This window comes from Penicillium robsamsonii, assembly GCF_028829455.1.
Source record: "Penicillium robsamsonii strain IBT 29466 chromosome Unknown utg000006l_segment0_segment0, whole genome shotgun sequence".
Lineage (NCBI taxonomy): Eukaryota > Fungi > Ascomycota > Eurotiomycetes > Eurotiales > Aspergillaceae > Penicillium > Penicillium robsamsonii.
In genome coordinates this window covers 655,353-668,001 of record NW_026643224.1, presented here as the reverse complement: position 1 = coordinate 668,001, position 12,649 = coordinate 655,353, and the positions used below count along the sequence as shown (strand labels likewise).

General features: G+C 49.1%; 4 protein-coding genes across 4 annotated transcripts; all 4 read left to right on the top strand.

The window, feature by feature from the left end:
- Positions 1-101: 101 nt before the first annotated feature.
- Positions 102-1,702, top strand: pex12 (ubiquitin-protein ligase peroxin 12; the record flags this gene model as incomplete). Its single annotated transcript, XM_057234240.1, has 2 exons — positions 102-159; positions 270-1,702. 2 exons carry the CDS (start codon positions 102-104, stop codon positions 1,700-1,702), a joined length of 1,491 nt encoding a protein of 496 aa, XP_057081524.1.
- A 1,021-nt stretch (positions 1,703-2,723) lies between these two features.
- On the top strand, positions 2,724-4,734 carry abr2 (laccase abr2; the record flags this gene model as incomplete). Its single annotated transcript, XM_057234239.1, has 6 exons — positions 2,724-2,915; positions 2,963-3,018; positions 3,075-3,245; positions 3,295-3,465; positions 3,514-3,636; positions 3,687-4,734. The coding sequence occupies 6 exons, from the start codon at positions 2,724-2,726 to the stop codon at positions 4,732-4,734; spliced, it is 1,761 nt and encodes a 586-aa protein (XP_057081523.1).
- A 1,694-nt stretch (positions 4,735-6,428) lies between these two features.
- Positions 6,429-8,404, top strand: N7447_009976 (uncharacterized protein; the record flags this gene model as incomplete). The annotated part of the gene is made up of 3 exons (XM_057234238.1): positions 6,429-7,410; positions 7,462-7,925; positions 7,985-8,404. 3 exons carry the CDS (start codon positions 6,429-6,431, stop codon positions 8,402-8,404), a joined length of 1,866 nt encoding a protein of 621 aa, XP_057081522.1.
- Positions 8,405-9,349: 945 nt separating this feature from the next.
- N7447_009975 (phosphatidylinositol-3,5-bisphosphate 5-phosphatase) lies at positions 9,350-12,386 on the top strand (the record flags this gene model as incomplete). Its single annotated transcript, XM_057234237.1, has 2 exons — positions 9,350-11,813; positions 11,920-12,386. 2 exons carry the CDS (start codon positions 9,350-9,352, stop codon positions 12,384-12,386), a joined length of 2,931 nt encoding a protein of 976 aa, XP_057081521.1.
- Positions 12,387-12,649: the final 263 nt, after the last annotated feature.

Sequence of the window (12,649 nt, the reverse complement as noted above, 5' to 3'; positions counted from 1 at the left end):
AAGTTGAGCCTCGGCATATGATCACTTGGTTCCGGCGACTCTTCCTCTCCTCAAAACACCTTCAAACACCACCCTGATAAGGATGACTGACACTCCTGACGATGGAGTACCTTCCTAGTCTTCAACAGGAGTTCGATGAGCACAAGCCCTCGCTCTTCGGTAAGTCGATTGATTGCTTCCCCGCGGAGATGGAGACTCTCCCTAGACCCGGGGATACCCCCCGGGTACATGATTGGAATCACTAACGCGGAGATCGGGCTCGACAATAGAACTCCTCGCTGAGCAACAGCTCTCGGATCTCCTTCCTCCATCTCTGCGTTATCTTCTCGCTGTCGCAACACACCGCCACCCGCGCTACCTCCTCCGGATCCTCAATTCATACGACGAAGTCTACGCCCTCCTTTCATTAATAGTCGAACGTTACTACCTGCGAACATTCGGCGGCTCCTTCACAGAAAACTTCTATTCCCTGAAACGCGAGCGCGTTCTCCGCACCAAGAATGGCGAGATCCCGCGCGCCCAGGTCGGCGCCGCAGGCCCTGTCCGCGAGGCCCTCAAGCTACACTCGACGGACATTTGGAAGAACTTGTTCGTCATGGTCGGCATCCCTTACATAAAACGCAGGCTAGATGAAGGATACGACATCCATGCCGCGCCACATGCCTCCTTGGTCACCAGCGGCGGCCCACGATATAACCCCAGCGACGACCTGCCGGCCAACCCGTCGCTGCGCCAGCGCCTGTTCTTCTACTACAAGTGGTTTTTGCGCAACGTCTACCCATCCGTGAATGCGGCATACTATTTCTCCGTCCTGGCGTTCAACCTCGCCTACCTCTTCGATAACACAAAGTACTCCTCCCCGTTCCTGTGGCTTATCGGCACGCGCATCCGCCGCCTCGGCACGGCAGACCATCGCGCCATCGCCGCAGTGCTAGATCCCAAGCCTGGCCCCAGCACCGGGCGATCTCAGCGACCCGGCGGAGGCCTGCTGGGTCTCCTTAGCCCCCAAAACCTTCATACTCAGCTCCTGGGCTCGCTGCGCTACTTCCTTCCTGCGTCTATCTTCGCCCTCAAGTTCCTAGAATGGTGGCATGCAAGTGACTTCTCTCGTCAGCTCGCGCGTAAGGCAACCGAGGTCCTGGACCTGCCTGCGCCCGTTGTGGCAGGCTTGACTTCTCCCGCGGAACGACGGAAATCGTCAATCCAAGACGAGAAAGAAAAGGCTAAGAAACAGGCCGAGCAGGAGAAGAAGAGCGCTGCCGGTGATCTTAAACCAGCACTTAAGCCTCCTCGTCGCCATCAACCCCCCATCTCCGCGACTTCTTACCTTCCTATCTACACGGTATCATTGCCTCCGGCTGATCCCTCAAGCGCCAACACTTGCCCTGTTTGCATGGGTGCGCTCGTTAACCCGACTGCTTGCCAGACGGGATACGTGTTCTGTTATGTGTGCATCTTCCACTGGCTTAACGGCGAGCACCAGCGCCAACTGGATTTCATGACCGGTGAGGGCGCTGGCGCACCGTGGGAAGAGGAGATCACAGGTGACGACGAAGAAACGAAAAAGAGTTCTAATGGAGATGACGCCGAAGAAGGCCCCCGCAAACGATCTGGTAAATGGGAGAGTGGCAAGGGGAGATGTCCTGTCACCGGGAGGAGAGTGCTTGGAGGCACTGATGGATTAAGAAGGGTGTTGGTTTGATCTGGGGTTGCGTAGTCCCCATTTTCGATCTATTAATCGTTACTCACTCATTGTACCGCATACTGCTTCGGATTGGAGGTTGAAAGGGTACATTGCTCGAATTGTATATATGAAAGCAACAACAGAAATCCTGCAGAAATCCTGCAGAAATCCTGCTTCCTGTCCTGTGACTCCCATTTCAGATACTATCTAGGCCATCTAATCATCAGGTCAAATCATTTAAGACAACCAAATATAGGTGTTCCTCATCCCAGAATAAATCATTGGAATAATACAAAGCTAGATCCATAGTCCGACACTATTTTTAGCGATGACGTTGTAACGACTCTTAGCCCGCTCACTCAGACACTACTTCATGTACTAGGCCACTTCTTATCTCTATGTTAACTCACTTGGCAGCCATGTAGCATTATATCTACGGGTAATATGTTCTAGTACCTGCACATATATGTAGACAGGACGTAGGTAGACTCCGGGTTCAATTTAAGCACGAATCTCAAACCAAAAACTGTATGTAACTTAGTTCACGGGTGTATCCATGCACCTAGACGTCTCCGTAAAACCCTCTTTAACAGTTCGAGGAGATTATATGTCTACATGTCGAGTTCCAATGGACTTAGGAAATTAGGTTACACTCAGACCACAAATATCTAAAGAACTTTGCCCCATAATACTATTTACTCCACTACCTTTTGATGGCCCTTCGTTTTCACTGCTCCTATGATTCAATGAGCTACAACTACTACCCATTGGGTATGACAATTTGTATGGATTTGATTGAATGCGATCAGTATAACCGGAATTGAGACCCGAAATCAAGCTCGTGGTTGGCAACAATGTTCAATGCAAGGGCCTGCTGTTTTCAACAACATGGGAGGAATGCGAGCACGGGGTGGCTTGGCAACTATGCAGGAGTTTAGCAATCTGGTTATAAGAATGACAGGGAGGGATGTGACAGACGCGACTTTGGCAGGAAAAGTCTGTCGTTTTAATACCAGGATCACACACCAATTCGAAAAAAATGACACTTACGAAGTCGCTGCTTCTGAGTTTAATGAGCGCTGTTGCCCTTAGTCGGGCAGCTAAGGTTCATTATGATCTCGACCTCACCTGGAAAAGGGGCTCACCCAACGGACACGAAAGAGAGATGATCTTTGTGAATGATCATTTCCCAGGCCCACCATTGATTCTGGATGAAGGAGATGAAGTCACAGTAGGTCTGATCCGGCATTCCCCCCCGATTCGTGCTAAGAAAACTAGATAGATGTGACCAACAACTTGCCATTCAACACATCGGTCCATTTCCATGGCATTGAGTAAGGCCCCTGGCAATATCACTCCCAGAGAACTGCACAAAACTGAACTACCCCAGACAGACCAACACCCCATGGGCGGACGGAGTATCAGGTCTATCGCAATGGGCTATCAAGCCTGGTGACAAATACCAGTACCGGTGGAAAGCCACGACTTATGGTACATACTGGTACCATGCCCACGACAAAGACAGAATAATGGACGGTCTCTACGGTGGCATTCGTATCCGGTGAGTGTGCAGAATAATGTCTTTGTTGCGGTTCTAATAAGAGAATTAGTCCGTCTGCCGACCAGGAATCGCCTTTCTCAATGATCTCTGATGACCCTGCCGATATCGAGGCCATGACCAAAGCCGCTCATGATGCTCAGTTGGTTATGATGTCTGACTGGGACCACTTGCCGTCCAATGAGTATATGGATGCTCTCAGAGACACAGGCTATGATATCTTGTAAGGGCCCAAATATGGTAAGCAAAGGACGGCGCTCACAGTCACTAGTTGCTCGGATAGTATCCTCGTCAATGGCGCAGGTTCCGTATACTGCAAAGACCCCGATTATCTGACAAGCCTCCAGCCGCCACAGGTCAGAGCAATCATAACTGAGCCGTTGACGGATAAGGGGTGAGTCTATTCCTTGCTCCACTGGGTTGAATGTCACTAACATCCACCAGATGTGATCCATTCATGCCAGTTCTTCAGGGTAACTGGGAGCACCACCCAGAGAAGCTTCCTGAGGGATTGAACTCTGGGTGTATTCCCAGTGAGGGTCCGAACTCAGTCTTTGAAGTGACACCTGCCGATCGATGGGCCAGTTTCAACTTCGTCAGTGCAGCAAGTCTCAAATCATTAATTTTCTCCATTGATGAGCACCCGATGTACATCTACGAGGTAGACGGACGTTACATTGAGCCCCAGCTTGCCCATAAAGTTTCTATTTACAGCGGAGAGCGTTACTCTGCGATGATCAAGTTGGACAAGGAGCCTGCAAGGTATACCATCCGTGTTGCTGGTCATGACAACCAGGTGATCTCTGGCTACGCCACTCTCGCTTACAAGGGCGGCGAGCAAAACCAGCGGGAATCAACGGCATACATAGACTATGGTGGTAGCAACACCACAGCCTCTGTGATCGACTTGAAGACAACTAACCTGCCGCCATATCCTCCCATTCTACCTGCGGAGGATGGCGATGATTTCCATCTTCTAACCCTTGGGCGGATTAACTCATCCTGGGAATGGACTTTGGATGGAACATCCTTCCTACCAGCCAACCTCAATCAAATGGAACCAGTCATTCTCAACCCGAAAGCACCCGGACTTGATTCTGCCCTCAAGATTGAGACACTGAATGGCACCTGGGTAGACATTGTGTTCCAACTTGCCATCCCAGAGCCAACCAAGCTGCAGCCACCACACCCAATGCACAAGCATTCCAACAAGGCATTTGTGATTGGTAGTGCAATGGGAAAGTTCACATGGGGCTCTATCAAAGAAGCGAAAAAGAGCAGCCCGGCCAGCTTCTTCAAAACGCCTGTATACCGCGACACGTTTGTGACCGCGCCGAATGGAGAAGCCTGGATTGCTATTCGCTACCAGGTTGTGAACCCAGGGCCATTCCTCTTGCATTGCCATATGGAGACGCATTTCATGTCGGGGATGGGAATGGTCTTGCTAGATGGTGTCGATGCCTGGCCCGATGTTCCTGCCCACTATCTATAGATTCCCTGGCTTGTATTCTGCAATTTACTATCCTGTCTTCCATATATGTGCTCTTTTCTATCTGGCTTGTTAAATATAATCATTTGATACCGTTCAACCTGCTCTGTGGTGCTCGAGCTGTTCCTGATAGACTTTCGACGCTCACTCTCTGAAGATACACTCCGCGATAAAGCAGTCGTTAGAACTCTAGGTGTATACAGTAGCGACCGGTATCACTTTTCATGTCAAGAACAGAGAGATGCTATTGCAAACCATAATCACAAGATATGAATAGCGCGTAAATATTTCGTTTTATAGCTAACCAGAAGCTTAAGTTGCCAGTATGGAGGATACAGGGCGTAGAACTAAATACCTGGACTGGCTGGAAGGTTTGACGCAGATTCAGCAAACATAGGGACTTTTGAACACGATCGGATTGGTATGCGCTTTACCTCTAGAGATGGCAGCCGCAAAGCTCATGTTGGACGCAATACACCCGAGTCTACCTCGCCCGCCGACAGACCAAAACACATATATTCTAGGAAATATCGGGGAACACAACATCGTCATTGCCTGTTTACTAAGTGACGTATATGGAATTACATCAGCTGTAATAGTGGCAATGCAGTTACTCTCGAGTTTCCATTCCATCTGGTTCGGTCTGATGGTCGGTATCGGCGGGGGTGTCCTAAGCAGTAACGCAGACGTTCGACTTAGCCAGCGGACATATCTGGAGGCGTGATATAATATGATTTTAGTAAAAGCACTAAGCGGCGGTCAATTCCAGCGAACTGGGATGCTTAATCGGCCACCTAAGGTCCTGCTGATTGCCCTCGCCACGTTCTAAGCCCACCCACCACTTCACAGAAGATAGGTGAGTCCTTAAATTCGTCTCTAACTCCCGAGATAAAACGATGCCGCGGATAGCCGTAAATTTTACACGACTAAAGGCAACTTTCCATACTAAACAGAACCACGGAGTATCTGATATATGTATTAATTGGGAGCGATCTAAGCTCATTCCGCGGCCTCCACGAGACTATAAAGAACCGGTGATCCACTATGGACTATCTATAAATCAGGTAGTGAAAGATGGTAAACAGCGAGATTAGCTGGCTTAGGATCTATGTACTATGTAAAGGATATGCCCAGGCGCACATTTTCTCACTCGGTCAAAAGACCATTATATCAGAGCACATGCAGAGCACATGCTCTGATATGCCCGGGACCAATATATATATTATGCACATAGTTATCCGTGACAGGATAGTATAAATTGCCAGAATAGTGGATACAGAAATACAGAGAGTTGAGAGAGTTGGATACCATTGATTGGACTACATTTCATAATACGGATTACTACAACACCAACGAATAGCCTCATAAGACGATATAAGAGTTGAGGAAGAGTTGAAAAGGAGTCAGAGAAGAGGTAGATAGGATCTTAAGAATGAGATAAGACTGAGAGAAGAGTCAAGGAAGAGCTAAGAGGCGAAGAAGCGCAGCGATATTTTGGAGACATAAAATTGATGGAGGCCGAAGCCTAAAAGGGAGCGGCTTCCTCAACCATTATTTTAACTCGACTCTTCATTCAATCTTCGAATCTTTGCTACATCTTCGACACTTCTCTACATTTTCTCTGACGCTGTTTCAACGCTTCCTCTACTCTCGTCTTCAGACCTGCTTTTCTGTGACAGCTTCTAGACACATTCGTAATGTCGTCTACGTCTTCAGTCGCATCCTCGGCCTTCAGTAGGGCCAGTGCCCACGCACTCAGCTTCTCTTCCGCTTCCTCTGCTTCCTCTCCGTTTAGCGGAGCTTCGCATGTTGATCACCGTGGCTTTCTTAAGTCCTCCTGTCGTGCGGGTGGGCCAGTCCTGACTTCTCTCCCGGCGTGGACGACAGAGAACACATTTACCGACAATCCAGTGCAGACTCACGACCGTGCGATAAAAATACTGGATGATCTCGAAATCAGGTTCTCCGTTGTGGTTCTGAAGGGCCGCATATCAAAAGTTGACCCTGAGCATACGCCAATTCCCACCGTGCTTGTCCTTATGCCAGACCACCCGCAGCCTGATCTCTGGTATCAGGCTGCTAAACAGATCCACCGCGATTTGGAGCCCAGCCTACCTGGAATATCCGTCGAGATTATCGAAGAGAAGTTATACGACGGACTGCATTGTTTCCCCGTTGAGCGGACCCACTCCATTTATTCTAAATGGAAGAAAATTGCTGAAACTATTCTGATGAACGTCAATATTCGGGAGTGGACAGGTCTGGAGTGCTGGCGGTATGGAACCAATACCGCTGGACACCTAAACCCTGTCACTATAATAGTGGAGGTTGATAAGACGTCCACCGGGTCTTTTCTCACCGCAGCTCAGCTCATTCGGGGCATACTTGCCCACTTTAGTGAATCGAGCGCTGATGTCCTGTTCATGAAGGACGGGAAGCAACCCCTGGTGGAAAATCTAACTATACATCGCGATGCTTGTAGTGGAGCTGTATATCCCGGTGTAAGCATCGGTATCCACGGTACTTCGGCCGGAACATACACACTGGGTGGTCTTGTCCAGCTCCAGCTGCCTAACGAATCGCGATGGCGCACCTATGGCCTAACTTGCTTCCACGCCGTTTGGCCCCCGGAAGAGAATCGCTCGCAACAAATGCTACAAATTGTAGGAGCAGAAACCGGTAAGTGAGGCTCTCCTATTTATAATTTCCCAGCTAATATGGTGATTATAGCGCTTTCGAACTGGGAGTACGGCCCTCTTAGACTCGAACTCCCACCCTCCGCCATTGCCAGACAGATATTGAGAGTTGATCATCCATCTTTGAGAGACCTCCGACGTACTATTACCTCGATAGATGATAATATCGAAAGCTCTAGGACCAAAGAATTTCTCGAGCTAGAAGTAACCCAAAGGGCAATTGATGAGGGGGAAGACTTATGGATGCCAGAATCCGCCTCCAGACGTTACAAAGCAGTAGCCAGACATATCAGAACCCTCCAAGCCGCGCGCCAACCCTTTGTAGCGATGTACGACAATCGAACTTACTTCCTGGGGTATGTTGCTGCTGGAAGCGGCGTGTATCGGACCCGAACGAACGATGTAGGTCAAACAGTCAGTATGGACTGGGCCTTGGTTGACATCGCTCCCGGCCGAATCCAGGCACAGATGCATGGCGACGAGGTTGACGGTAACCGGGTAAGATTAAATGGGTTACCCAGGATTTTTATTTCGTAGCTAATGCATGGTCCTTCTAGCCTTTCCATCGTGATTCCACTGCCTTCACTCCGCCCTCTGAATTCCTCTTCAACCCCCAGCTGCAGGCTGATCCCCCAATGAATCTCTACAAGTCAGGACGCTCAACTGGAACCACTCATGGTTATTACAACGGTCTCGTGGCGGTGGGAATCTATCGTCGGAGAACGGCGAACGGGGGATTTGAAAAGGTCGTTACATGGGAGCATGCAATCGCGGGATCCGTTTCCCAGCCATTTGCAGAGCCCGGCGATTCTGGTTCGTGGGTGTATACGTCCACCGGCGAGGTCTTTGGGGTCTTGAACAGCGGCAACCGCCGGAAGAACACAATGTCGATATCCTGCATATTTGATATTTTTAAGGATATCAAGGAGCTCACTCACGCCGAAGTGAGGATTGCCCCGTGTCCACAGCTTCCCTGATCTGTGTCTTTTTTTCGAACTTCCCCACGGGCAGTACTAGGGCCTTGGGATCGAGAGTCTGTTGAAGAAGCAATGAATTAATGGAATGACGTGTTCTAGATAATGCATTAAATTGCTAGGATGATGATTTCTTTGAGTCTGAAGAGCATGATGAGTCTGGCTGGGAGGATGACGGTCCGACCAGCTGCAGGGACATTATCAATGACTGTGACTACGAATACTACTATTCAGACTAAGATCTAGAACAAGCTTGGTCCAATCACGAGAGGAGACAGCACCCGACTGTTGATCCTCATCCCCTACCCATCATGATCTGATAAACGAATGGTGATACGAGAAGTAGAGCGTTCGGAACCCTTTCGGTGTCAACAAGAAACCTGAGTGGTCAGCAAATACGGAAGCTTAAGTAACATGTCGTTGTCACTTTACCCGATCCAGAGTTTCACACGCCTCTGGTAAAGGCCTTTGACTTTAGCAGGACGGTCATGCTTATTATGGACGGTACGCTCTCGGAAGATTTCCTGGGGAAAGCTACTAGATCTGTAGATCCTGGATGGCATACCCAGAGGATTGTGAGCCCTATAGTTTTAGAAATTTCATACATTGATACATGTAATTATCAAGCTCTATATATCGTGCTTCTATAGGCCTAGGAAATAATTGATAATAAAGGATAGGGTGCTGAAATGAAAAGAAATATTAGAAAGAGGTAACTTGATACTTCTGTACCACAAGATCTCTGAAAAAGCGATCTACGTTGTGTTATACAGTAGTCCAATCAGATATAGCCCTAAATGTCCGTTAATGACCAATTGGCCGCTATTTACGGCGACGTCATGTGTGGAGACCTCCTCTTTGAACTTCATAACATCGCCTTTGACCTGAAATCACCTGGATATGCAGCTTATCAGACTGTGTCTTGAGTTGATTTGAGCCTTCTGAGCTATGGAAAGCTTTGATGATGTTTCTCTCATCGGACTAGTGTCCCAGGAAGCACCTTTCCACGATGAACATCTCCCGATTCCATCCGGCCCGTCAGACCCGAATTTGGCCAAACAAGACACCACAGCGGGACCAAATTCGACCCAAGCGACAGGCATCAGACCCTCTTCGCGAATAGAGCGCACCGATGATGCTGGAATAATAGACGATATCTCAGTCGTGTCGGAATTCCCGTTGGCTTACAACCCACCGCCTGGAGCTCGGATTGAGGTGGAAGAAGAAGGGGATGGGGAAGATGAGGAGCCACAGGTAGCAACCTCCTTCGAGCGAGAGGCTTCACCAACTTTTGCACAGAAGCACCGATCAGCTTTAGACAACTTGGAGGACGAAGGGATCAACCGTATGCACAAATTTACGCTGTACGAAACCGCGACGCGATTTTATATGGTCGGAATTAATCTTGCGGAGACCCGTTTTCGGATTCTAAAAATTGATCGGACATCAGAGTCTGGCGAGTTGAGTATCACCGAGGATGACATGGTATACAACAAAAGAGAAATGGTTCAGTTACTGGATGCAATTGACGACGGCAATAAGAGCTCTGGCGGGTTGAATCAGAAGTGTAGTGCATGGGCATTACTTGGCTTCATCCGATTCACGGGTGCATACTACATGCTACTTGTTACCAAGAGGAGCCAGGTTGCCATGCTGGGTGGTCATAATGTCTATCAAATCGACGAAACCGAACTGATCCCATTGACCACTTCGGAACCTTCACATCTTAAGGCCGAGAAGCATTCGGAGGAGGCACGATACATCGCGATCTTGAACAATCTTGACTTGTCGCGCTCGTTCTATTTCAGCTATTCCTACGACATCACCCGCACACTCCAGCATAATATCTGCCGGGATCGCAAGACTCATCAGGACGGCCACCCACAACCATTTTCGCATGATTACCACTCCATGTTTATCTGGAACCATCATATCCTTTCGCCGGCTGCCGAGGCCCTCAAGGATCCCTATGAATGGTGTCTACCTATCATTCATGGATATGTGGATCAGTCAAAGATGAGTGTCTATGGACGAATGGTCTATATCACAATCATCGCCCGTCGATCCAGATTCTTCGCTGGAGCGCGGTTCCTCAAGCGAGGCGCAAACGACCTGGGATATGTGGCCAATGATGTAGAGACCGAACAGATTGTATGTGAACAGACAACAACGTCATTCCATTCTGCTGGTCCAAGACTTCATGCAAACCCTCATTATACTTCATATGTGCAACATCGTGGGAGTATTCCTCTTCATTGGACCCAAGAAAACACAGGCGTATCACCGAAGCCGGATATTGAGCTTAATCTTGTGGATCCGTTTTACTCGGCTGCGGCGTTGCATTTCGACGATTTATTTAGAAGATATGGCGCCCCAATCTATGTTCTGAACCTGGTCAAATCTCGCGAACGAACTCCGAGAGAGTCAATACTTCTCAAAGAGTTCACTAACGCTGTGACTTACTTGAACCAGTTTCTTCCCGAGGATAAAAAGCTCATATACGAGGCGTGGGATATGAGTCGTGCTGCAAAAAGCCGGGATCAGGATGTCATTGAGACACTGGAAGATATTGCAGGGGACATCATTCCCAAAATCGGATTTTTCAAGAATGGAGATGACGCGGAATCTGGCTTGCAGCTTCAGAACGGTGTCGCGAGGACCAACTGTATTGACTGCCTCGACCGAACGAATGCTGCACAGTTTGTCATTGGCAAGAGGGCGCTTGGCTACCAGCTCCATGCCCTTGGTGTCATAGATGACACTACGGTTGAGTACGATACCGATGCTGTTAATCTATTCACGAACATGTGGCATGACCATGGAGACACCATCGCCATTCAATACGGCGGATCGCATTTGGTGAACACCATGGCTACCTACCGTAAGATCAATCAGTGGAGCAGCCACTCTCGCGATATGGTGGAAAGCTTCAAGCGGTATTACAACAACTCTTTCCTTGATGCTCAGCGCCAAGAGGCATATAATCTCTTCCTTGGAAACTACATCTTCGCGCAGGGCACTCCGATGCTTTGGGACCTCCCCAACGACTACTATCTCCACCATACCGATCCCAAATCCCACCTCGACAGAAAGAGACCCAGCTACATCTCCTGGTACACACCGGAATATCTAAAGGCCAGGGAATTCCCACCCCTCCCATTCCATCCCAAAGCACCACTCTCACATTTCGACGATTTCTGGCTGGAATATTACCGACCTCTCGCTCTGTCTTCCCTATCCAAAGTCTTCTCCTGGAAATTGAACTCCACATCCCGCTATCTACCCCCAGTCCGCCCAGGGCACCCAGTCCCCGATCTCAGCCCCTTCGTGCCTCGCATTCCTCCAGAGCAAATCCAACGCGAGCGCCTACCACAGCGCAGCGTCAAGATTCAAGAGCCACCCAACAACCGCAGTCGCGCCTCATCAAGCACGATGCCGATACCCGAAGCCGCACAGACTTGGGCCCACCAACCACCCTCATCGGAGAAACACCCCCCCTCTCACGGGCATCATCAAAGAGCCCGCTTTCGAAATCCCCCATGTATCCCGCATCCCACCCATCGACCCCCCAAACGCCGATTCCACCCCCAGCAAAGCGGAAATCGCCCAGTGGACCCTCGGCCAGCTAGTCAGCGACTCGCTGAGCCCCTCTGTCACCAACGCCGAGGCAGAAGAATACGAGCGGTACATCAACCATCCGCTCAAGGTCCCACTTGTCATCACATCCGAAGATGAAATGACTGCTTCATTGCTGCAAGACAATGGCTACAATCTCGATCTCTTGGAGTATGCAAATAAGTGCAATGTCGAGGAATCTGCGCTTGAGGCGAGGGCTGGGGTAAACATGCTTGCTTATGCTGAGTTCTTGGATGTCTCTGAGGATGGTCTTACTGTCGTGGGTGAGGACTATGAGAAGAAGAGGTATAAACGGTATCGTCAATGGTTGCGCGGGAAGAGTCTTTTCAAGCAGCGGGTTGATCCATGATCCTACGAACTATGGACTCGAGTATCTGTTTTCCATTTTGTTTTGGCGTCCAGTACAGCAAATTGATACCCTCATTATGTAGTGTTTTGTTTTAGTGAAGGTCCTGAAGATCCTGTGGATCGTGTCTATCTACTAGTATCATCCAAATCTTAAGAGCTGGTTTAGATTCAAACCCAACAGATATCTTCAACTGGGTTCCTGATTATACATTAAAAGTCCGGTGTACAGTATATGTTCCCCCCCCGCTGTCTAAAGATAGAACT